General features: G+C 37.7%; 1 protein-coding gene across 1 annotated transcript; it reads left to right on the top strand.

Moving 5' to 3' along the window:
* The first annotated feature begins 3,319 nt into the window (after positions 1-3,319).
* Positions 3,320-14,291, top strand: LOC132152407 (uncharacterized). Its single transcript, XM_059561177.1, has 7 exons — positions 3,320-3,942; positions 7,019-7,240; positions 8,167-8,337; positions 8,498-8,629; positions 8,722-8,891; positions 12,113-12,349; positions 14,025-14,291. The coding sequence occupies exons 1-7, from the start codon at positions 3,477-3,479 to the stop codon at positions 14,214-14,216; spliced, it is 1,590 nt and encodes a 529-aa protein (XP_059417160.1). The 5' UTR covers positions 3,320-3,476; the 3' UTR covers positions 14,217-14,291.
* Positions 14,292-27,636: the final 13,345 nt, after the last annotated feature.

Genomic DNA, 27,636 nt, shown 5'->3' with positions numbered 1-27,636 from the left:
GCTCTATCAGATCTTTTCTTCAATGAGCCCTAGACGGACATGACACTGGATAGGATTACATGTTTAGAACTGAAGTTGTGGTTACATTACCATGGAAAGAAAATTCATACCTACTAACTAGGCCATGGTTGAAGTGAAAAAATACAGGTATGCATATCTGTTTTATTATGATTTAGCTTTTGTGTCAGGAACTAAAACATAAAGTCTAGAAATTATGCAGGTCAAATCTGATGTTCCATTTACTACATCAAAGAACAAACAAACAAAACACATATATATACATACATACCTACCAAAACTGAGATCAGCAAATTTCAGACACAGCCCAATGTCACAGTATACAAAATATATAGCCTACAATAAAAGTTTCCTAATTAGGATGGGGAAATAAAAAGAGTGACCTTACAAGTACAACCCGAATTCCGGAAAAGTTGGGACGTTTTTTAAATTTTAATAAAATGAAAACTAAAGGAATTTCAAATCACATGAGCCAATATTTTATTCACAATAGAACATAGATAACGTAGCAAATGTTTAAACTGAGAAATTTTACACTTTTATCCACTTAATTAGCTCATTTAAAATTTAATGCCTGCTACAGGTCTCAAAAAAGTTGGCACGGGGGCAACAAATGGCTAAAAAAGCAAGCAGTTTTGAAAAGATTCAGCTGGGAGAACATCTAGTGATTAATTAAGTTAATTGATATCAGGTCTGTAACATGATTAGCTATAAAAGCTTTGTCTTAGAGAAGCAGAGTCTCTCAGAAGTAAAGATGGGCAGAGGCTCTCCAATCTGTGAAAGACTGCGTAAAGAAATTGTGGAAAACTTTAAAAACAATGTTCCTCAACGTCAAATTGCAAAGGCTTTGCAAATCTCATCATCTACAGTGCATAACATCATCAAAAGATTCAGAGAAACTGGAGAAATCTCTGTGCGTAAGGGACAAGGCCGTGGTCTTCGGGCTCTCAGACGACACTGCATCACTCATCGGCTTGATTGTGTCAATGACATTACTAAATGGGCCCAGGAATACTTTCAGAAACCACTTTCGGTAAACACAATCCGCCATGCCATCAGCAGATGCCAACTAAAGCTCTATCATGCAAAAAGGAAGCCATATGTGAACATGGTCCAGAAGCGCCGTCGTGTCCTGTGGGCCAAGGCTCATTTAAAATGGACTATTTCAAAGTGGAATAGTGTTTTATGGTCAGACGAGTCCAAATTTGACATTCTTGTTGGAAATCACGGACGCCGTGTCCTCCGGGCTAAAGAGGAGGGAGACCTTCCAGCATGTTATCAGCGTTCAGTTCAAAAGCCAGCATCTCTGATGGTATGGGGGTGCATAAGTGCATACGGTATGGGCAGCTTGCATGTTTTGGAAGGCTCTGTGAATGCTGAAAGGTATATAAAGGTTTTAGAGCAACATATGCTTCCCTCCAAACAATGTCTATTTCAGGGAAGGCCTTGTTTTTTTCAGCAGGACAATGCAAAACCACATACTGCAGCTATAACAACAGCATGGCTTCGTCGTAGAAGAGTCTGGGTGCTAACCTGGCCTGCCTGCAGTCCAGATCTTTCACCTATAGAGAACATTTGGCGCATCATTAAACGAAAAATACGTCAAAGACGACCACGAACTCTTCAGCAGCTGGAAATCTATATAAGGCAAGAATGGGACCAAATTCCAACAGCAAAACTCCAGCAATTCATAGCCTCAATGCCCAGACGTCTTCAAACTGTTTTGAAAAGAAAAGGAGATGCTACACCATGGTAAACATGCCCCGTCCCAACTATTTTGAGACCTGTAGCAGAAATCAAAATTGAAATGAGCTCATTTTGTGCATAAAATTGTAAACTTTCTCAGTTTAAACATTTGCTATGTTATCTATGTTCTATTGTGAATAAAATATTGGCTCATGTGATTTGAAAGTCTTTTAGTTTTCATTTTATTAAAATTTAAAAAACGTCCCAACTTTTCCGGAATTCGGGTTGTACAAGATCATGTTTCCAATTAATTATAATTAATGGCACAGAGGTGTATAATTACGTTATGAAACTCTCAGACAATCTTTGAAACTGCACAGTCATGAAGGACATGTCTAACAATATGAGCTCATAAAAATATCTTAAATCTTAAAAGTATATGGTGAAATAATACTGCAAATAAATCATGTGTTTAATGTGCAGGAGACCTGAGTGCTCTCTATTATATATTTATATCAAATTACACTCTTTAATAGAATATGCTGATAAACTGTAATGAAATTAATCACCATCATTCAAATAAAGATCTGTTATTAAAAAATTATGTTCTTACTGGTTGGACAGGTTGTTAAGCTAAATAGGACCATGTGGAGGTGCCCTAATTCACAATAAATGAGAAAACAGCGCCACCCTCGGGTTAGATGCAATAATTTCATTCGATATATATATATATATATATATATTTTTTTTTTTTGTATATATATATATCAGTTTTTTAGGCTACCCTGAGGATTTGTTTGCCTCAGTCTCTCAAGGACAAGACTTCATGGCATGTGACAGCACTGTAATGTGGAAATAAAGTTGTTACCATATATTTTCTTGCTAATGTTTTAATTATTCCATCAAATATTTTTTTCTTATGGTCATCATCATCATCATCATTATCCTTTCAGGAAGTTTATATACCACTTTTATCTTACAAACAGTCATAAATAGTCTTAAATTATGTGTATGTTAAACTGATAACTGAAAAGTGGATATAGAAATGCCAAATTCTCTAGAAAACTGTAATTTTCTACAAAAACACCTATAGTTCCATAACCTTGTGCATGAGGCTTGTAATATCAAACTCAACTAAACAACATTGTTTCTTTAAGACATGTATCTCAGCATGTTCTAAATGAATTTATTATTTATTACACAGTAAACACAATTCATAAGTTTAATAAATGCAATTTGTTACCACGTATTTTGACTGATGATGTTAAATGAATTATGAAATATTTAAAATAAATGAATGAATAAATCACTTTATAAAACTGCAACAATGTTGTGCTTTAGCGTCACTTTGCCCAAGTGTATCCAGATCCAGACAGATGCATGTGATCTGTCAGTTTGCAGCTACTGACTTTCAAACATAGCCTACTAAAAGTTGTTTTCCTTTAGAGTATATTTGATGTAGCTAATCATTAGAATTAGAAAAAAGTCAAATAATCTTTTTTTGTTAAATTAATTACCTCTCTCTCTCTCTCTCTCTCTCTCTCTCTCTCTCTCTCTCTCTCTCTCTCTCTCCTTCCTCTGTTCAACAGCATGTCAGAGCCTGTGGGATGGAGTTACAGCACATTAACTTTACCTCTGGATGCTGCTTTGAGCACCTTTAATGAAGACAGTCGCATCTCTCCAAACTTCACAAGACCCGTGACTGTCCAACAGACACCTTCAGCAGAACAAAGCTGTTTTAAAAGTAACTTTTCCAAGTATAAAGCCAAAGCATGAAGCTCCAGTGCATTTCTCTTCTCATTTGTGGTTTACTCATTGGCGAGTGCTGCGGGTCTCGTCTGGACCGCTGGGTCCGAACTGGACTCCAGTACCTGAAGCTCAACCTGTGCCGGAGGGTCTCTCTGCCGGAGAGCGAGTGCAAGAAGCTGTCCCACCTGCACCTGAGCGGGGTGGTCGTGTACGTGTCCGAGTCCGGCTCAGGGAAAGTGCTGACGATCCTGCCGGACTCATACTCGAGCGGCGCGCTGCAGTCCAAACAGAGCGGCTTCACCGTGGACGCGAGCGCGGATGATGACAGCAGGACGAATGAAGAGCTGTACCCGGGCGCGAGCACGCACGACGCCGTGCTGCTGCTGGACCCCAGTCCCGGCGAGAGTTTCGGACACCCGGTGGTTCTGTTCTATGTAGACTTCAACATAACCAAGAAGAAATGTGCTCATATGGACGGCATTTATCTGGGTGAGTGAACTGAATCCGTCCAGCCTGAGATTTAAAATCGTCTCTACGAGTGACAGAAATTTTACTTGAACGAATTAAAAGATATATTCAAAACAGTCGCATATTCAAAAGGCAATCGCTAACTGAACCCAATAAAGGAACCCATTTATTTCAATTTCCACACAAATGCATGTAACCTATTTTAATGAAAAAATTACAATATTGAAAAAATGTTTAGTTGCTCAACAAGATCCAATAGAAAGTTGCATATATATATATATATAGAGAGAGAGAGAGAGAGAGAGAGAGAGAGCGAGAGAGAGAGAGAGAGAGAGAGAGAGGGGCCCATATCAGATAATTGTCAATGAAAAGGTTATTAAGGTGTATAAATGTGTATTCCTTTTAGCTTTAATATAATGTAGCCTAATAATACTTTTAAAACTACAATTGAAAAAAATGTGTAACATTGTGACCACTGACATGTTCATGTCATGATTTATGAGCTGTAGTATCCTACATTAATAATAGACCCAAATGTTTCATCGAGTCTGGAATGTAAAATGTTGACATGAAGCCAGTCTGCACTTTCATTAGTTGAATACACCAACAAGTGTTTTTAAGTCCCTTTAATAATTTCGAGGGTTCCAAATGATCTGTTTTATTGTAGTAACTGTGGTATTTGGTGTAAATTACCATGGTTAAAAGGGTGTTACTTCTATCAGGACTCCTTACTAATTAAAATGACATCATATGTCATTATATGTAATTATGCTGATCACTATAATGATGTGTATTTACAGCAGTTAAAAACAGTACAAAATAATTACATATAAGTAACAAATTACACTGTAACATGAATACTATAATGCATTATATTTATTTATTCAAATACATTTTAAAACTTTTAAGGATAAATGAGAATTGGACTACAGTGTCATAAAATCATGCACATGCAAAAGTCAAACAGACAGCCTTAAGTTGATTGAATGATTTTTCATGACTTTATGACAGAAAAAAGGTCATCTGCCCTGCGTCACGAAGCTGTGTGTGAGGTGTGTGAATTAGCCTGAGAGGTCTGCACGAGGATCTGCTCTTAGGAGCAGTCGGGCCACGGACCCCCTGCAGGGAAAGTGGAGGGCAGACGCACGACTGAGCCAAGAGTCATGCATTCACAATAAGAGCGGTCAATAATTCATTCTAACTGAGAGTTTAGTCCTTAACACTGGGTTCAGCGCCCAGCTGTGCCCCCAGTCCACTACAGTGAAGGGCACAAGTCAACCCATCACCTTTAAACCAAACGTAAACATTTTGTTTATTAGGGCACAAACCATTTTCCAAATGACTGCTATGAAAGTAAGCATCACATTGTTTTAAAGTCTTGCAATGACAGCGGATGTACTAATAACATCCAGAACAAAGTCATTTAAAATCTTGACTAGGCTATTTGAATATGATTTCATATGGGCTGCAGCTGAAGCTGAACATTTATGCTGGCAGGGAAAAAAAGATATCCGTATCCAATTATTTGCGTAAAATTCCATCTACTAAGATGCCTTCATCTGGTGAATTTTTCAAGGGAACTTACAGCCTACGCATTTATTCCTGTGATGCAAAGCTGAATTTTCAGCATCATTACTCCAGTCTTTAGTGTTATGTGATCCTTTAGAAATTATTCTAATATGCAGATTTGTTGCTGAAGAAACATTTCTTATTATTATTAATGTTGAAACCTATTTTGTGGAGACCATGGTATTTTGTATTTTCAGGATTCTTTGATGAATCTGCCCTAGAGACACTGTAATTATGTACATATATTTAAATAAACTCTAATTGCAAGAATTTTCTTAAAGGCTAAGCACACACGTCAGGCCTCAAACCTTCCTCAAATCAAATTGTTTCAAGAAGTATATTTAGTAACTGAAGACAAAATAAAGCTCAGGAAGGGAAATAATGAGCGGACACATTAGAAATGATAAACAAAACTGCTCTGGTTTACACATGAAGGGCTTGTGTGACAGTTCAAATCTGGAACCGTTTTCAAGTCTCGCTGTGTCCAAACTTGACCATCTAATCTGAAGATGTGGTTGAGAACCAGAGACCGGAATGAAAGCTGGGTTTAGTTCTGGCCAGATTTAAAATCATCCCAAGTCTCTTAGTTTTTTGTAATGGGCCTCCAGATACAACTGACCACAGAAAGGGATTCATTAGGGCTAATGATGTTGTCTTACCCCACATTCCCAAATCAGGGCCAGCCAAGGAAACATTGAACTGCAAGACACGATTTTACTTAAATGAATTAGATTTACAATGGCTTGTGATTACACCTCCTGCGCTGCTAATTCAAACTTCCTCAGCATGCAACTGATAAAAATTTATTGGTGTCAGTAGCCCTGCTGTAGACTTGTCTAAAATGCCTGAATGGATAGTTCGCAGTTATGGTAGATTACTGAAGGAATGCATGCTGCTCTGCCCAGTCGGATGCTATGCCTGTTTAAAAGTCATTATTATTGCTTTTCCTGAAAGGATAGCCACTCTTCGTCACTTTCTCAGGGTAGAAATTAGCATCACAGGCAGCCCTTTCTTATTAAAGCCAGGTGGATGATCACATGACAACAAAAGAGCAATAAACCCTGGACAAATGACAGTGAAGGTTCCCATTTATCCAAGTCATGGGATTTTCACATAAACATTATTGGGCAAATATTGACACTTGTATGTTCTTGAATCATCCCCAAACAATGAACTAAAACATCTCTTTTTATCATGGATTCTTGCTTGGATAATGGATGGATCTCCATTCTTAAAAATGAGAGTTCTTTATTGACATCTGTGGTTCAACATCCGTAGAATCTTTCCATTGCACAAAAGGTTCTTTATAGTGGAAAAAGCTTATTCGATTATTAAAATGCTCTTCACACGAAGACAAAAAAGGGTTTGTTCAAGACTTGTTCACTTAAAGGTTCACTGTGGAACCCAACATGGTTCTTCAATGGCATGACATCAAAAACCCCTTTTTTGAACCTCCATTTTTAAGAGTGTAAGCGACTATTAGCAGATTGTATTTGTGCATTAACTGTTTCATGCAACATGTATACAGGAGAGGAGTGCTTGACGATGGCTGTGAAGACACAGTGCCAGAACCAGCTGAAGCGGAGGAGGAGTCGCAGCGACCGTATGGCGAGCCAGGCGAGGGTCCTGAGGAGTACGACGGGCAGAACCAGCCGAGTGGAGCAAAGCAGCGGCCTCTGTGAGATTCACTTTCTCCCCCTGGTTGTGGGAGTGAAAGACAGCAACCGAACCCAGCGCCTACGCTGTGTAGGTGAGTGAATGAACTGTAAAGTTCAAAATGTTTAATTATCTCTGGAAGGTCAGTGACACAAACATAGGAAGACTCTTAGGAGCAATAGAAGCACACTTCACAATTAGGCCAAGTTAAACGAGTTATTTAAATCCTGAATAGAAAGAACCCGAATCCTGCTTATTTAAAGGTGGTGTATGTGATTTGATCTGGTTTGCCAACTCCCACAATTTCGCAAACTTCAAACACATGCCTCTGCTCCAAAAACACACCCTCCAAAGACATTTCTGGTTGAGCATTTCTAATTGCAACATTTTTTTTGTTGCTGTCACAGAGACGGGTGTGATTTCTTACCTATTGCACACATGATTTACAGCGCACAAATCATTTACAGAACTTTTAAAACTGTGTTCAAAGTCACGTTAGAATGACTAAAAGTATGAGAAAAAAAAAAGTTCACATCCTTGTAGAACACATAATTACAACACTAATTTTCTGAGCTCTGCTTATACCACCAGACCGCTGCAACCTGATGAAACACTGAAAATGGTAGTAAAATGAAGTTATTTCATAATATTTGTTTAATAATCTTATAACTGACTACTGTTAATGTCTTAATAATGCAAAAATAATAGTTTAATATAGCTATAGCACAGAGTTGAATAACTATCTAATATTAAGCTATGTTTACAGCCGCTACTTTTTATTACACAGATTCATTTTGCTGGTAATTGTGTTGCCACAGTTCAGTTATTCAGAGTTCAAGGATGTGAAAAGCTCCTAGTAAAATGTCTGAGTTCTTTTTTTATAATAATATCAATAATAATAATATTTAAGAGTTAATCAAGTCATGTTTAAACATTTGGGTCTGAAAAAGATTCCTCTCTCCTACTTTATAATGCTGCTCACCTCAAACCTAACGCTAAGCGATGTGTTTATTGCTGTAGATCACCCAGACTTTGCCAGATGCCCGCAGCCTTTGCCACTGACCAGCCCCAGCACGCCCATCTCCAGCTGTGAACTCAATAAAAACACCCGCCGGTGCCATCAGCAACGCCTGGCCACACACCTGTCCTGCCGCCTTTACCAGACCTGTGATCATGCTGTTCTCCTGTCAGGTACACAAACAAAAAGAAGCTCATCTGAATGACTCAGAGAACTCATTTGTATGATCTGATCCTAGATCAGCCTATTGATGTTTAAAATGCTGGATGAATACCTGGATCAGCTGTCTAAGGTATGCTGCTCCTACATAACCTTTAACCTGTACATGTGCAGGTGGCTGGCAGGAGCAGATAACATACCAACAACATGCGAAGAACCTGCAGCTCCTCTACCAGATGCTAAGGAATAACGGCTTCCATAAGGACCACATAAAGACATTCTTTGCTGGGAATGGACAGGTAGCAGGTCAGAGGACATTTCTAGTCATTTAAGCTTTTATTGGGGTGTTTGCCCTAATGCTTTATATTCTGATTCAACATCTGTTTTTATTTCTACAGCTAAAGAGACAGAGGGGATGTATCCAGCCACAGAGAAAGAGGTGATCAGAAATCACCTTTCCTACATCTGCCGAAAGCAGCACTGTGTGGATTCTCTTGTTCTGTACCTGAACAGCCCCACGCGCAATGACGGCACCATGCTGCTCTGGGACCGCAATAACAACGGCATTGTGAGTGTGTGCGTCTCAGATGGTTTGATGGTTGCACAGTATAACTAGTGCTGCAGTAGGACTGGATACACTGAAGTTGATGTTCAAACTTTGAGTGTAATGGAAACTATGAACACAATTACTATAGAGCGCAACAATGTCTGCCAGATATTTCAAAGATGTATTTATTTATTTATTTTTTAATTTTAACAATTAATTTAAATCATTAAAACATTACAAATTACTAATAGAAAACATATAATATATAAAAATGAGGGGAAAAAAAACTCTAGGCTACAAACTACTCATGCCATGAAGCACTGTGAATGACATAATTAGGTCAAAATCAATAATATAAAACTTTTAAATGTGAAATTTTATTATAGTTTTATCATAATTTAGTATAAAATAATAAAGCTATAAGATAAATAATAAAGATTTGTATGTTATTCAGCGAGGATGCATTCAGTTGATCAAAAGTGACAGTAAATATGTTTATAATTTAAATAAAACGTTTGAACAGTAGCATCTGAGAGCAGTATGTTTAGGTTGATTATGTCATTTGAAGTGCTTGGAAGCAGGAGATCTTTTGGCATGTGTCTGTGGTAATAGCAGCTTCTCTGAGTGGTGGATCTTTCTCTTCTGGACTACAATTACTGTAGTTCTTCACTCAGAACTCAGCTGTTAAACACAAAGGTTTAAAAATAAAATTGAAATCACACTGACTTCACTCACTTAAGGTCTCTACAGAAGCACGTATCATTACTTAATCTCATCACATTAGGTTGGTTTTACATTACCATTAAAAATCTGTTTCCCTATGAAGGGGGGGAAATGGGATTTTTACTTCCAGAACCCAACTGTTGTGCTCCGTAGTGGCTGATAATCACTGTTTTTTTTGGAAATATTTTAGTTCTGTGGATTTTGTAACAGGATTATATTTTCACAGTCAGGCCTATACTGTTTAACTCCGAAAGTGCTGAGGTAGATTTGTTTGACATATGAGGGTTCCTGGAAGCAGAGAGATCAGTTGAGTAAGAAGAGTTCAGGAATTCTTTATCTTCCCGTGAATTAATCCAACGTGTTTCCCCAAGCCCACCACTTCAAAGTGTCCACTAACCAAAGGATAAAAGTATTAAACTATGGAAACTGACTTCTGGTTGACTTTCATCTGTTCATTTCTTGGAAGGGATGAATCTAGACACTTGGTAGTTCTTGTCTTATGAGTACATGAGTATTTTTAGTGCTGCTAATAAGAGCACCACCTGTGCAGCAAACATCCAAGAGGATGTTTTGTCAAAATGTATTCCCTTAATGCACATAGACAACCCAGAGCAGACTCCAAACTTAACAAGAAACACGAGAGAGATTAGATCTAATTTCATAGAGAAATACAGCACAATCTTGACTTAAACCCTCAATCTTATTAAGAAACACAGACAACTCCTTTTATCAACTCACAATAGACCAGCCATCCACCTCATGCCTCTTTCATCTATCATTAATACAACTGGGCACAAATTAAATTATATTGCTTTTATAAAGTACGCTCCTGTTGTTTCACCAGAATCCCACAATCCTTTGCAAAAGGTGGCCAGTAATCCGGGCCGTATGTTTAAAGCAGGGCAAACAGAAGGGAGCAGACTGCACAGTAAAGCCCACCCTTCCATGACAATGGGGACAGACTTTCTAGGGACAAAGGCAACAACCTGATCCCCAGACAGGGATGTAGTGACAAAGGGGGGCTTGAGAGACAAGGACCACACAGGACCAGGACTTCCCGCAGGAAACTGCTAATTTCTTCTTAAGTAATTGAAAGAGTCCGGCTAACTGTTCATTTCATCAATTGCCGTGATGCCGACAAATGAATGTCAGCTCTCCCCTTGAAGTGCCTTAAATCAGACCACAGTCGTTTTAGTAAAAAAAATACTACAAAGCCTTGCATATTGGATGAAATTACAATATAAACTAAATAAAAAATATATATATATTTTTAATATAGTTTAATATAATATAGTTTTTCCTAATGATGTAAATTCGGGGGAAAAGACAGTTTGGTAATTATTATAACATGCATATTCTCTTTTAGGATAGTATTGTATATTATAATTTAATATTAACAATATTTTCTATATTACATATACTAACGTTCAAAAGTTACATCCCTACATATACATATATAAATATATGTACGAGATGTAACGATGTAACAAAATGATGTACCGAGAAATATATGACGACTTAAGTCGGTTGAGATGTTAAATAAATCTTACTTTCATTTGTATTATTTATTTATTTGATTTGGGATTTGTTTTCAAATTTTAGTTTGGTTTTGCTATTTGCCATATTTAATTTCACAAAGAAATGTGAAGCATTTTGTCTGAGAAATAATAAAAGGATACCTTTTCATTTATGACTTGTCTTAAATCTCATTTTGTAAAAACAAAATTGTGAGAAAAACGTATTGTGAATCGTACCACATTGTGAGTTGAGTGAATCGTTACATCCCTAATATATACAGTATTTTTAAGAAAATAATACTTTTATCAAGCAAGGATTGATTAAATCAAATGTGACATTTTTAATTATATTTAAATTAATGCTGTTCTTTTGAACTTTCTATTCAACAAATAATTCTAAAAGAAATATAACATGGTTTGCACAAAAATATTAAGCAGCACATCTGTTTTCAACATCGATAATAATAATAAACAAATATCTTGAGTACCTAATCAGCATATTAGATGATTCATATATTAGTATTTCTTAAGGACACTGAAGACTGGAGTAATGCTCCTGAAAATTCAGCACTGTCATCACAGGAATAAATTACATTTAAAATATATTAAAACAGAAAATTGTGATTTTAAATTGTAAAAATATTTCACAATAACACAATATTTTACAGTACCTTTGATCAAATCTATGCAACCTTAACCTTGAGGGACTTCTGAAAAATACAATGAAACAATCTCACCAATGTTAACATTTTGAACAGTGCCTGTGACTGTTGCCTAAGTTTTATAAAAGCATTAACCACTCGATTAATTGCATTACACTGCTTTTACCTCATGTTGTGCTTATGAACAACCCTTACCCATACAAAAATCACTGTAATGTACAGACTTTTGTGGATTACTGCTTTAATAAACAGCATTCTAATCCAAAATCTATAAAACATGTCATTTGGTCTGACAGCTCAATACAATGGTTTCATGGTATAAATATATTTGTTTCTCCAGGCAGATCTGAAGGAGCGTTACTCTGTGGGTGAACTGTTGGCGGATCTGGCCGGGTGCAGGGCCAGCCGGGTGCTGCTCTTTGTGGAGCAGAGTTACAGTGCAGTCCTCAGCAAGAGACTGATGGGATCGCTCAAACACGTCAATGTCGTGCTGCTGAACGGCTTGCCCTGGGGGCACACAGCTGAGTTCTGGGCCTCTCTGCACCCTTCCGAGTGCCTCATAGACCACCTCAGTAAGGTCAGACTTAACAAGTCTTCATGAAGCTGCTCTCTTCATATATATATATATATACACTGCTCAACATTGCAAACTACTTTGTTATTATATTTATTACATTTATTATTGTGTAGTGAATATAGTTTTACCATTTACAGCACTAGTCTGTTAATCTTCTAGTTTGCTTGCAGCGGCTAATGAATCGTAAGTCTGACAATAGTTCAACTACATTAGTGCATTAATTCTAAAGCATTTATTTATTTAAGTTAATGTTACCTTCAATGTTTACCATTAACATTATTTAATGGACCTGAGCCAACATGAACTAACAATGAACAGCTATAATAATGTTAACAGGGATGAATAAATATACACAGGTTTCTTGTATACAAACAACACCTGATGCACGCGCATCCAGGAGGCAGAAAACCGCTATCTGTTATGCCGAGTTCAGAAAGACAACATTGTAATTAACGTAGATTTCGCATTGTTTGTAATTTCTTGTTGACTCAATAATACATTGCAATTTCAGAGTTGGATCTGTTTGTTTGTGTTTCATATTAATATAACATTATGTAAAACGTCCAACTGTTTACGAATCAAAATCCGGACATACTGTGAACATCTGACACCCAGCACTGGCTCGGTTAGTACAATTGACCACGCAACAACTCCTTGGCATTTTGACTATTGTCTCAGAGGAGCACCAGGACAAGACCACAGGAAACAGATGATTCTTCTGCACAATCTGACTTTGCTGCAGCCTGAAATTGAACGACTGGTTTCGTCTGGTCAGAGGAGAACTGGCCCCCCAACTGAGCCTGGTTTCTCCCAAGGTTTTTTTCTCCATTCTGTCACCGATGGAGTTTCGGTTCCTTGCCGCTGTCGCCTCTGGCTTGCTTAGTTGGGGACACTTCATCTACAGCGATATCATTGACTTGATTGCAAATAAATGCACAGACACTATTTAACTGAACAGAGATGACATAACTGAGTCCAATGATGAACTGCCTTTAACTATCATTTTTGCATTATTGACACTGTTTTCCTAATGAATGTTGTTCAGTTGCTTTGACGCAATGTATTTTGTTTAAAGCGCTATATAAATAAAGGTGACATTGACATTGACTAGCGACAACACCACCACTATGCTACTAGCCTAAACCCTTTACTCTGGTACGAAGAGCGCGGGTCTTTTGCCTCCTGGTTGCGTGCGCAAGCAGTGATGATGTCGCCAAGAAATACATGTATTGTAAAAATGAATTGTTAGTTCATTTTAATTGATCAGTTGACTAATGTTAGCTATTGGGACCTTACTGTAAAGTGTAAATGAATATCCTAACTTTTTCTTTTTTCCTTGTACTAAAAAAGAAAAGGGACAGAGGCAAGTTCTACATTTATGACCTACATCATAAACACAGTCTACACAACCGATGCTCTTTATTCTGTCGTCTTAACTGTAATGACGGCTTTGTCTGTTGAAACAGAGCCAAATCCAAAAAGTTAGTTTTGACTGAAAATGGTCACAGGACAAATGGTAGCCAATGTTGTGTCGATGTGTCTTTTTTGAAGCCAATATGACATATATATTTCAGATCATCTGTGGCATAACTTAAATTTCTGTCTGTTTTCCACCTAAAGCTATCATATGAAGACTTTAAACTCACTATGCTCTCTATGCTTAATCTTACATCAGAGTTCTGGGACGCCCCGACTGGCTGATGCTGCTCTGGGATTGCTGAACGTGACTCTGGCTGGTGCTCCGTGTAACTCCACCCCTCCTCTCACCGAAGCCGAAATGAGGAAGGAGTACATGGGCTGCCAGAACCTCCCCACAGCTCTGTGGTACCAAAAAGGCCCAAGAATGACAATAGCAGGAATTGAGTGAACTGACAGTTTCCAGGACTTTTAGGAGGACTAGAACCAACTCTACTGTTCCAAACACATAACTCGGACACTTCAGTGGAGTGGACTACCAACGAGCAGTCCTAGAAATATGACTTTTTGTATAATGAACAAACTTCAAATTTATGACCAGCCCTTTTCTCACACACACACAAACACCTGTGTGAGCGCACTTAGTTCACCCAGTGCTGCACATAGACATTGACAAGCTGTTTAAGGAACGGGGACTACATAATGCACTCTTAAGAGATCGACAGAAGAGACGGAAATGCAGGACACAGAGAGAGAAAGTGTCTGATGTGTCCTCACTTTGAACCTCAGTTCCCCTGCTTGCCGCTCCTTAGAAGGCGTCCCGTAGGGAGCGTCCCATGCAAACGTCTCCTCTCTCTGCCTGCCGTGGGGGTTCAGCTCAGGGGCATCCACGTTCCTTTACCAGAGTGCTCTTCCGTGGGTCATCGCACAGGGCCTGCCTGGTACTGAACAATGGTGACAAGGCCACTCTGAAACACACCTTACACTCTCAGGACAAATCTCCTTGTCTCTCCTTCAGCTCTGTAAGGTACAGGGCGGTCCAGCATGATTTAGTAATGAGAAATGTTCCCTCACCACGTCTGGACCCTAGCAGACACTGGGCTCTGCAAGTATGTATTTAAGTCAGACCTCTTATTACTAACCACTCTGTCCGCAGTATTCCCTTATCTCCGCAAACATTTAAACGCCAGCCACCGATAATGTTGACAGTGACAAGAAGGTATTTCAGGCCCCACGCCAGCTCCTGTGGGAATGCATACACATTCTTCAAAAATTACAGGCAGTATGATAATATTTTTCCACAGTGTATCTACTTGGTCAGAAATATACACTATATTTCAAAAGTTTGGGGTTAGTTAGATTCTTTAAAAATGTTTTTGAAAGAAGTCTCTTATATCACGGCTGCATTTATCTGATCAAAAATACAGTAGAAACGGCTATATTTGGAAAATGACCATTTTAAATAACGTTGCTATTTTAAAATATTTGAATCCTTTTTAAAATCTTTTAAAGTTTATCCTTCAGAATTCATTCTAATATGCTGATTTGGTGCTATAGAAACATTTATTTTGTATCAAAGTTTAAAAACAGATTTGCTGCTTAATATTTTTGTTGAAACATTTTTTTTAAGGGTTCTTTGATGGATATAGAAAGTTCAAAAGAACAGTATTTATTAAAAATATAAATCTTTAAAACATTATAAATGTCTTTACTGTCATTATGATCAATTTAATGTGTGCTTACGTCATAAAAAAAAAAAAAACACTTACCCCAAACTTTTAAACACTCAGATGGACTCCATCGATTTCTTCATGCTTTTTTCACAATATTGATGTAAGTGGGCCAAAGCCCCATCAAACCTCAGTGCATTGTAGTCAATCATTAACTCCAAGCCTAAATCATTAAAGATAAATATCTGTTTTGTATAGTTCACAAATGTGTTATCCTGTGAATATTTCTATCATGTTCTACTTAATGAACGAGTTTTAATGGTCTTAAAGGGTTATACATGTCATTGTTTGTGTTAAACTATAGCTGGAGTAGAAAGATGTAACTACTCTAAATAAATTAACTTTTGTACATAGTCAGGGTTGTATTTATTTAGACTTTATTTTTTAAATTTGGTTTTAAAATGAAGTACTTGACCAACTTGTGCACATTCCACACACACACACACACACACACACACACACACACACACACACACACACACACACACACACACACACACACACACACACACACACACATTAGCATTTAACATATTGAGAGATACTCAGTGATTGGTTAATTTTAATGAGACCTTTCCTGGAGAAACACTCTTCATTACTTTTCTGTGTCTGAGATGAACTTTGGAGCTCAGTAGGCTCTTTACCATTTTCCTGATTGATTTCACACATCTCCATTCCTCCTCACTGCTCCATCAGCTCCAGCCACTCTGCTGTGGCTCCTGTGGTTGTTCATCCATAGAAACCTCTGACTCTGGGGTTTGCTGCTGTTTCAACCACATGGTTGTGTACAGTCCCCCCATGGCCAGCAGCTCCTTGTGCTTACAGACAGAGAGCAGTCAGTTACATATTTCTGTTTTTACTTGAAAAATGTGACTTAAACTTCACCACAGCCAACAGCTTTTGAGATTTTTGACTTAACCGTTAAAATAGGAGATTTGCTTGGCTATAACCTAGACTGAAAACAGCTGCCCAGGGCATTGTCAAGATGGCTGCCAAAGTGGACTAGCTCATCTTAAAAGGACTTTAGAGCGGTTCAGCTTCACAGGGGGTTGGAGAAGCCAAATGAAAGCTTCCCTCTGGCTCCAGAAAACACTTTAGGGCAAGGAAACTCTCAAGACCATGTCAATTCCTTTTCTCAGATCGCTAAAACAGAGTTAGGAGGGTCGGTCTAGGGTCAAGTTTGTTGAAGCATCAATTACTTTGAAAGTATGACATCAAGAGTGAAGCAGACGCAGTATGGGGCATTGAGCTCTGGGAATGAGAGTGTGTAAAATGTTCTCATCGTAATGGAAGTTACGAAACCAGAAGTTTCAAATGGACCCGAGGAAGCATTCTGTAAGAGCCGCAAAAGTGGATTATTACCTGTATAAATTAATAACATGGCCACATATTTTGGTTAATAATATCCATAGGTTTTCCAGTTGTTCATCCTTACTGGATAATATTTACAATATATTTAATTTAAAACCATTGTTATATTATACAATGTCTGAATATTCAACCTATAGTTAGGTTGATTTATAGCCAATAAAAAATTGGCAGGTTTCCAGTTGTTTGTCCTTATTGGATAAATATCTTTAAATTATTCTTAATATATTGCACTTAAAACAGATTATGTCTGAACTCTGAATATTTTTAGCTGAAAATAACTACAATGATTTATATCTACTAACAAATGTACATTAGTTTTACCGTTTTTTTTTTTTTTTTTTTCTTTTTTTCCTTCTCCTTACTGGATATGGACTCTTAAATATTCCACGATTTCTCAAGAGTTACTGGATATGGATTTAATGTATGTATTTATAAATACTATATTATATTAAATTATATTGTATTGTATTATACAGTATAATCTGAATATTCTGATGACTTTTCCAAGCCTGAAAAACCCATATTTTAAAATTCCCTGATACTTCCAGGTTTACCATTAACCATGAGAACCTAGCATCCACCATCTCTGTCAAACCTTTTCCCAGAGATTTTCCAGACCACAGACGTCTCTTTTCAGGATGTAGCATATTAAGGGGCAGCACAAGGTGTATCTATTAATTCCTCTATTCTGAAAGCCTTAACCCTTCACCTCCCTGAATGGACCTTCCCTCCTCGTTCCCTTCCTGTGAACGTGTGTATTCCGATACACTGTTCCTGTTGGTTAAAAGCCAGTGTGAGTTGTGTTTACATTGTACTGTCAGTCAGGGCTGAATCTGCGAGGTGTGGAGTTACATCCCTGATGGCTGTGTGTGTCTTGCGGACGGTCTGTTGGCTGTAGCTCATATATCAAAGGGAAGAAGTGCAGGACAGTGAGCACAGGTTTAAAACCAGGGCTGAATGGCCAGGATGAATGGAAAAGTCCATTAGTGGTATGCTCTGTGTGTGTGTGTGTGTACGTCAGGTTTAAGGGAGGAACTCTGTGTGTGTGTGTGTGTGTGTGTGTGTACTACCTGGGGGCCTGCAGTGAGACAGGACACACCGATCAGGCAGGGTGTGGATCACTCGGACAATTAGAGACTATATCCTGTCTCTGGAAAGATGAGGACACACTCAGACGGCCCTCAGGTTAAGACTACAGATCGACTGATAACAGGAACACTGCCTCTGGGACACACACTCACACACAGATCTTAGGTTTCCTAAGGAAGAAGAAGACCCTGTCTGTCCCAACACATCTTCTATGGTTCACTCTCCAGCAAACCAAATTAATTTCAGTCAGGACATAGAGGGTGTCACATTTCCTCTTTTATACCACCTGGAATCTGGCCATTCTGAGGGGGAAAAGGCCTCGCAGGGTGTGTCATTTGAATATTTACAGTAGTTTTTCTCTCAGAAAAAGATGTGGACAAATGCACACATGCTACTGACCTTCCTTGTTCTGCAATCCGCCCATCACGAAGAAGGCCTGTCCCTCTCCCACACTTCTTTGCACTTGACCACTTGTCTACTTGCATGACAGATAAACTTTTGATTACCCAATGGAACACACTTATTGTATGGTAAGAATACAAGTCAAGTTCATGTGTTCAGTCCTTATGTAACTTAAAGTGCCCCATTATGCCATTTCAAGTATTGCCTTTCATGCAGTGTGTAATGTAGCTGTATGTGAATGTAAACGATCAGCAAAGTTGTAAAGCTGAAAGTGCATGATCAATACATTTATTGTCTCCCAAAATAAAGTATACTCCCAAGTATGATAAATAATAGATGTTTATATTTTCATTTGAGCGTTCAAAATATGGAAATATGGGGTGTATTGTTTCCAAGAAGCACTGTACACGGTAGACCAATCACAACAGACTGGGCCATCTGACCAATCAGGGCAGAGAAGGGTTTTAGAGAGACTGAATCTTAGAACTGCTTTGAATGAATAGTTTGAGAATCGCTGGAAAATGGGGTGATATTAAATGAATATTTTGAAAAAACTAAAGTGTTTTTTTTTTACCTTGCATGCATGTAATCCTATTGTAGGAGACTATCAAAACAATATAAGGAACCTTAAAAATGGAATAATAGGGGCACTTGAATTACTCTGCTTCTAATGAAGTGAAAAAAGCAAACCTTTTACAAAATACTTTACACATATTCATCTCAGCACCAATAAAATAATCAACACTTTACATGTTACTACCAAATTATATTTACTTTTACATTTAGTCATTTTGCAGATGCTTTTATCCAAAGCAACTTACAGTTGGGGGAATGGAGAGTTATTTCCTCTCATTCAGGCGCTAGTTCAACTTTTTGGCCAAGATGCAAGCAACCGCTAGTTCTTTGATGCCAATTTGGTGTACCTGTGCCTGTCCACCGTTGGAAAAATAGGATGATCCTGCCTTAAACTCACCTCATTGGTTAAGTCAATGTTGTTGTGTTGGGCTTGTCAGGATGCTCACTGAAATGCTTAGCTCCGCAGAGCCAATGTTTACAACCTACAATTAGCTTACTAGTAGTTGTCTGCATAATAAATTAGATAGGATAAAGTAATTAAAGTATTATAATAAGACAGGCGAGAGTATTTAACACTGACAACATTAGACTTCACCTTTAAAAGGCACAGACAGGAAACAGATCAGTAATTCTGCCGCTTAAGCTTGTTTTTAGTCCTGCATCACATCAAAAAACGTAATCCTTATTTGAATCCTGTTCACAAAGCAGAATGATTCAGCTGCCGATGTACTGTAAACACATTCCCTAATTTAAAGCAGCAGGAGAGTTTTTAAGAACTAGATCCCTCTTAATCTAATCCACACACGCTACTTTCATTCACACCCAAACCCTTCTCCAGGTCATTCTCTCGGCTGTCCTTCATCTTCAAACAAAGGAGCAGAGATTTCTTTATTGATCGCTAACCACAGAACCACCATCCCAAAACAGATCAAAGTGACACCACTGTCTCAGAGACTGGACAGGATCAAAGCTCGCAGACTCTGATCCTGATGTGTTTACAATTTACTAAAGAGGAGAGCAATTAGAGACAGAGGGAAAACAGAGACACTGGATGGCCAGAGACGCTTTCCAAGAGCGACGGCAGAAGTATGAGAGTGGTGGAATGTGACACAGAAAGATGAGAAAAAAAAGGTGACCAGAGGAGAGGAAGTGAGTGAGGCGTTTGAATCAATGTCAAATGTGTTCGCTCTTCTCATAAAACACTAATACAAAATAATTCCACACTAACAACTAGCAGGTGCACATGTGTTTTCTGTTGAGGACACAGCAGACCTTTAGCAGACTATCGTGTGGACTAGAGGTGAAACGATTCTTGGAAAAACAAAAGTTCAGTACATATTTGTACCGTGTTTCATCTCATGACTAACAAAGCCTCTGAAAACAAAATGATTAAAAGTGGATAAATTGTAAGATGTCCATTTGTAGCAATTAGCACTGAATCACCGCATAATTAGAGAGGATGAGACTGCAGGACAGGTGGATGTACAACTGAATGAACTGACAACAAAGAAAGATGTAAATATGAATGTGAGTTTATACTAGCAGTCAGACTATGAAAGCATTTACAGAGGTTTGAGCGCTTTTCAAATGTGACAAAATATATTCAGTTATATTTTTATCAATACATATAGATGTGTTATAATCACATGTACTGTATATCAAACAAACATATGGTAATTTATATTAAATTTAGATTACTGTTCAAAGGTTTGGAGTTGGTAAGAAGTCTTTTATGCTCTCCAAGGCTGCATTTATTTGATTAAATGTACAGTAAAACAGTAATATTGTGAGCTAATTATAAAATGTAATTAGCATTTCCATTTTAATGCATTTAAAAATGTCATTTATTTATGTGATGGCAAAGCAGTCTCCAGTTCTCCAGTCTCACATGAGCCTTCAGAAATCAATGCTCTAGAAACATTTCTTAATATTATCAATGTTGAAAACACTTGTGCAGCTTGATATTTTTGTGGAAGCTTTTTTCAGGATTCTTTGATGAACAGAAAGTTCAAAAGAAAAGCATTTGATTTTGTAACATTATAATGTATTTACAACCCGAATTCCGGAAAAGTTGGGACGTTTTTTAAATTTTAATAAAATGAAAACTAAAAGACTTTCAAATCACATGAGCCAATATTTTATTCACAATAGAACATAGATAACATAGCAAATGTTTAAACTGAGAAAGTTTACAATTTTATGCACAAAAAGAGCTCATTTCAATTTTGATTTCTGCTACAGGTCTCAAAATAGTTGGGACGGGGCATGTTTACCATGGTGTAGCATCTCCTTTTCTTTTCAAAACAGTTTGAAGACGTCTGGGCATTGAGGCTATGAGTTGCTGGAGTTTTGCTGTTGGAATTTGGTCCCATTCTTGCCTTATATAGATTTCCAGCTGCTGAAGAGTTCGTGGTCGTCTTTGACGTATTTTTCGTTTAATGATGCGCCAAATGTTCTCTATAGGTGAAAGATCTGGACTGCAGGCAGGCAAGGTTAGCACCCGGACTCTTCTACGACGAAGCCATGCTGTTGTTATAGCTGCAGTATGTGGTTTTGCATTGTCCTGCTGAAATAAACAAGGCCTTCCCTGAAATAGACGTTGTTTGGAGGGAAGCATATGTTGCTCTAAAACCTTTATATACCTTTCAGCCTTCACAGAGCCTTCCAAAACATGCAAGCTGCCCATACCGTATGCACTTATGCACCCCCATACCATCAGAGATGCTGGCTTTTGAACTGAACGCTGATAACATGCTGGAAGGTCTCCCTCCTCTTTAGCCCGGAGGACACGGCGTCTGTGATTTCCAACAAGAATGTCAAATTTGGACTCGTCTGACCATAAAACACTATTCCACTTTGAAATAGTCCATTTTAAATGAGCCTTGGCCCACAGGACACGACGGCGCTTCTGGACCATGTTCACATATGGCTTCCTTTTTGCATGATAGAGCTTTAGTTGGCATCTGCTGATGGCACGGCGGATTGTGTTTACCGACAGTGGTTTCTGAAAGTGTTCCTGGGCCCATTTAGTAATGTCATTGACACAATCGAGCCGATGAGTGATGCAGTGTCGTCTGAGAGCCCGAAGACCACGGGCATCCAATAAAGTTCTCCGGCCTTGTCCCTTACGCACAGAGATTTCTCCAGTTTCTCTGAATCTTTTGATGATGTTATGCACTGTAGATGATGAGATTTGCAAAGCCTTTGCAATTTGACGTTGAGGAACATTGTTTTTAAAGTTTTCCACAATTTTTTTACGCAGTCTTTCACAGATTGGAGAGCCTCTGCCCATCTTTACTTCTGAGAGACTCTGCTTCTCTAAGACAAAGCTTTTATAGCTAATCATGTTACAGACCTGATATCAATTAACTTAATTAATCACTAGATGTTCTCCCAGCTGAATCTTTTCAAAACTGCTTGCTTTTTTAGCCATTTGTTGCCCCCGTGCCAACTTTTTTGAGACCTGTAGCAGGCATTAAATTTTAAATGAGCTAATTAAGTGGATAAAAGTGTAAAATTTCTCAGTTTAAACATTTGCTACGTTATCTATGTTCTATTGTGAATAAAATATTGGCTCATGTGATTTGAAATTCCTTTAGTTTTCATTTTATTAAAATTTAAAAAACGTCCCAACTTTTCTGGAATTCGGGTTGTAAATTCATTTTTGATCAATTTAATGCATCCTTGCTGAACAAAAGTATTTTAAGAAACCTTACTGACCTTTCTGACACTTTTAAACTGTAGTCTATTCGAAGGAGTATGTCATCAAACTTTTCTAATATGCATAACGCAAGTGTCGCCTGTGTTTGATGACGTTGTAGGGTGTTCCAAATGAATGCATTTTGTCAAGTGAAGTGAATTTCAACAGATATCCTGTGTTCAGAGAGTAGGGAGCAGTGAACACTGCACAAGGAATCTGTTAATTGGAGTTCAGCTACAGTCTATGCTGCAATGACGTCAATAAGACGTCTCCTCCCAAATGAATTATTAGTGATTGTTACTTAACTTAACTGTAACTCACATTATTAAAATAAAAACAGAAATATGTAACTGACTGCTCTCTGTCTGTAAGCACGAGGAGCTGCTGGCCATGGGGGGACTGTACACAGCCATGTGGTTGAAACAGCAGCAAACCCCAGAGTCAGAGGTTTCTATGGATGAACAACCACAGGAGCCACAGCAGAGTGGCTGGAGCTGATGGAGCAGTGATGAGGAATGGAGATGTGTGAAATCAATCAGGAAAATGGTTAAGAGCCTACTGAGCTCCAAAGTTGATCTCAAACACAGACTGCACAAAAGTATCTGATAATTCTTTATTAATTACTAAGTTCACTAAAATTTCACTTTAGAATAGGCCCACTGTTTCAGGTGCGAAATAGGTCCTGCAGAATTATTTGATAATTATTTATTAATTACTAATAGGTTCCCTATATTTTCACTTTAGAATACTGTTTCAGGTTCTAAGTAATTCTAGCGGAATTATCTAATAATTCTTTATTAATTACTAATAGGTTCCCAATGTTTTTACTTTAGAATACGCCTACTGTTTCAGGTGCGAAATAAATTCTGAAGAATTATTTGATAATTCTCTATTAATAACTAATTGGTTGTATTTTTACTTTCCCTTCCATTCCTTGCCTTACATACAGGAATTGAATGAATGGATCATGTGGTATGTGCTGAGGAGGCACACATACACACAGTACTGTATATAAAATATAAAAAGTAAGGTCATTTATCGCAAGTTATTCTTACAAAACACACTCACAAAACAATTTACTACACAGACATATCCTCTATAAAATTTATTGCATTTATTAATATTGCATTTTCATACTACTACTACCTCTGCTAATAACATTTAAATGAAAGGGTCACAATTCAATGTACTTGTAGTAGTAGATGCTTCATGGTTATTTTTCTTGAACCTTAACTAGTAGATAATTAGTAGTAGTTCTTCAGGAGGTATGACAGAATACATTAGTTATTGATTACCAAACTGTTACTTAACACAATCATAAGATTGCATTACATACTGATTAGTTAACACATCTTCCTTATTAGTAATGCTTTCCTTATTAATCATTTCTTATTAGTTATACAGTAAGTAAAAAACTGTATTCTAAAGTGTTACCAGTTTTTCTTGTTTGCTAGCACCTGGTATAATAAGACCAATATCTCGATCACCAACTACATAAACACAAGTGAAGTGCGCTAAATCCAGGTGCAGACAGGGTTTGTGGTCAGATCACTGAGGTAGTCAGACACCCATGTGACCACGTCACACATGTAGTGTAAGCACTAATCTATTAGTGGCCAGTAAAGGCTCACTCGCCTGTCAGTCATTCACTGCACTAAACAGATGTTTTAAATGTTGCCAGCAATGTGCGGCTTTGTATAATAACCATCTGACAAAAAAATTGGACAAGCACATGCAATCTCATTGACAAGATTCAACAGAACCTCTTCAGTTAAGCTGTTTTTGTTATTTAAAAAGAAAAGAAAAGAAAAGCCAAATCTGTAGTGGCAGTTTATGTATGCACAAGTTCTAGGCTCAAGGGCGATCACAACAACAACAAAAAATATCATAATCATAATCTTTATCATAAAATCAAGAAAAAAATAACACTCTCTTTTGTAAGCTTGAAGATACTAAAAACATGTTTAAAAATGGACTACGCCACAAACACAGGTGTGAACTATGAGCTCAGCTGGTATGTCATGTATAGCTTTATCTCATTGGTGAGACAGCTGCCTATTGTTTGGGTTATCCTTCATACATCTTTCATTTCTTTGAACTAGTGTGTTATTCTGAAGACACTGGATTTAAGGACAAATAGATTAATTTAATTAAGGCTAGATGTGGCCCAGATGGCCCAACAAAAGCTTTTATCAATACATGATGTTATCTGAGGGATAAAGCCTAGAATTCAGAGCAGTAGACAAAAGCACTGATGACATGTCTATATTTCAGGGCCTAGTTATAGAGGAGCATTAGGAGAGATATAAAGGTGCGGTCATATTAGTGTAATTTGGCATACTTTCACAGACAAATTGTCCACTGTCTGTTGTGTAGCTATGTATGTAGCACAGCTCAGACAGAAGTCACTTTCAAACCAAGCAGCTTTCTATCAGTCAAGCCGCTGAATCTGTGTGATCAACTTAAAACATTTGACTGTCTAAAGCAGATTTATAGATTGAAAGCAAAATTTAAGAAACCAGATTAAGTACAAACCCCCATCATTAATTGTCAACCTTCAAGAGAGTCTTTACTCACTACATTCAGGGAATTTTAGAATTGTGTGAGCTCAACTTCAGACCCCTTTCACCCAACTCAATATCATGTGCAAATGATTGTTTTCTCTGCAACTTCAGACAAAGTCTATCTAGCTGTGCGCAGCCCTACATTATAACAACAGGTGAATCGTGAACAGGTGGGCCTCGAACTTTTTTTTGGTGAAAGTATTTCACCACCTGAGGGTTCAGAGGTCTCTACTGCCTTTGAAAGCTAAGGATCCAGGTGCTAATGGGCTATGAAGGGGTCCCATGCACTGAAGATCTGAAACCCCAATTATAAAGAAGGGTGACAATCTTCACCTGAGCCTGTTGTTAGGAGGGGTGTGGCAGTAGACCCCTGCCGAGATCCAAAGCCTGGCAAACTCTGTGAGGCAGTGCCAGCTGACATCAAGGGTTTTGAAGAGCATAAAGATGAACAGAGAAAAGACAAAGTAGGTCTGGAATGGAGAAGGTAAAGAAGCACGAAGGTGGCCCTCTTTTAGCCATATGATCTAGAGATGATCTACGGCGTTTCCATCTGGAGCCATCTGAATACCATTCTGGTATGGTTCTGCTTTAGTCTAAAAATATATATTAGGATAAGTGAAGTTTGTCCTGGCAGAGGCACAAAACAAGTCAATAATTGACAGAATACAGCTGACATTTTATATCCTGACAAATTTACAACCATAATGTGCAACATTGGTGCTAATGTGATCTAAAATCAGTTTTTTTTTCTTTGCAAACAAAACCTTTCAAAATTTCACTTCAATATAGCAGAATTTTAAACAAAATAGCAAGAAAAGTGAGTGGAAAGAGCTGTAGAAATCATTAACAGATAACACAAGAGGAATGTAGGAGCCAGTAAGTGGGGCTTTAATGTCATAACTATTAAAGGAAACGCCAAGGCCTCTTATCTGTAGAATGAACAGAAATGTGTCTCCACAAATCAATATTCAATTAAGGGAGATCATCCATACTGATTAGAGCATGTGTTAATGAGGTCATAGCAGGTATCACCAGCCCAATGATTGGCAGTGAAGACAAGAACCTGTGATCACACCTAATCTCTGTGTCCTAATGTCTCACAAGAGTATTGGCTGATTTAATGCAATAAACCCAAGCTATGAACTTGGGCACTTAAAAATGAATCACAGAGATTTCAATTGATTATGAAATCGTTTCGAAAATGTATTGTGATTCAAAACATCATAGCAATGTGAATGCACTCAAGTAGAGGCTCAACACAATAATTAGGTCTGAAAACGGCCATCCAGTCCAACTTTAACACTCTCTCTCAAATGGCTTTTTTATAAATTAAAATAAATAAATGTATGTATGCATTTAGCAGACACTTTTTCACTCCAAAGTGACTTATAGTGCATTCAGGCTAACAATTTTTACCTAACGTGTTCTCTGGGAATCAAACACACAACCTTGCACTGCTAACACAATGCTCTACCACACTGAGCCACAGGAACACTTATAGTTCATGTTTCTGTGTCTACATATTAAGATTGGATTAAAGAAAAAAAGAAATATTTCAGAAAGACACAAATTTGAGATTTAAATAAGAATTTTAGTGTCTCTGGTGCATAGAGAATATTATATATATATATATATATATATATATATATATATATATATATATAAACTCAGCTCAGCAAAACTGACCCAAGTACAAACAGAATCTAACTAACTGCTGTAAGAAAAACTGACCGTAATCTTACCAACAACAAGAGAAACTCGAAAATATTCTTAAATCACATTAAAGAAAAGCCTGTGTCTCGGAGCACTGATAATGACAGAATGAGAGAGAGAGCAGAGCGTCTGGTGCTCTGGCGGTTCACTCGACCATTAATCCGTGTGGCGAGGAACCAGCCTCAGTGTTTTCACTTCAAACGCCTGACGAACTAGATCCCTCTTTGAAGTTTGCTTTTTTGTTTTTTCTTTTGTTTATTTTTCGCCTGTTTTTTAGTGTGCTTAATTTGCCATCTTTCCATTCTTTCTTTCCATTCATCTGGCTCTTAAAAAAAGTCAATGTCCTTAATTTATGAACTAATTAACATCAGACTGGGCCGGGTGAGAGAGGGCTTATTGCAACCATGTCAAACACAAATGGCTTCCCAGGTCTTTATGGGAGTGTAGCATCTGTCCCTTCACAATACAACTTTTATTCTAAGAGAAGGCACTTTCGCTCTGGTTTCTGGTCCTATTTTGCAACAGTATTCTCAATCATTTTGAGAACAAAGTTTTTTTTTTTTTTTTTACTAAAAGTAAAAGATATTAGAACATTTATGCCATTTAAGTTTTGGACAAATGTTAAATCGAGAAAAATAGATAAAATATAAAGAAACAAATCAGACAAGACTGGCACAATAAGGAAAGATTGCACTTTTAGCTAGACTGATAAGACAAAAACCAGGA

The sequence above is a fragment of the Carassius carassius genome, chromosome 11 (assembly GCF_963082965.1).
Source record: "Carassius carassius chromosome 11, fCarCar2.1, whole genome shotgun sequence".
Classification (NCBI taxonomy): Eukaryota; Metazoa; Chordata; class Actinopteri; order Cypriniformes; family Cyprinidae; genus Carassius; species Carassius carassius.
The sequence above is the reverse complement of the archived record's forward strand: the minus strand, read 5'-3'. Positions and strand labels throughout refer to the sequence as shown.

Excerpts from the sequence above, each read along its gene's own strand:
- LOC132152407 (XM_059561177.1), top strand. The coding sequence starts at position 3,477 with ATGAAGCTCCAGTGCATTTCTCTTCTCATTTGTGGTTTACTCATTGGC. Across the intron at positions 7,241-8,166 it reads CCAGCGCCTACGCTGTGTAG|ATCACCCAGACTTTGCCAGA; the intron begins GTGAGTGAATGA and ends TTATTGCTGTAG. Across the intron at positions 8,630-8,721 it reads TGGGAATGGACAGGTAGCAG|CTAAAGAGACAGAGGGGATG; the intron begins GTCAGAGGACAT and ends TTATTTCTACAG.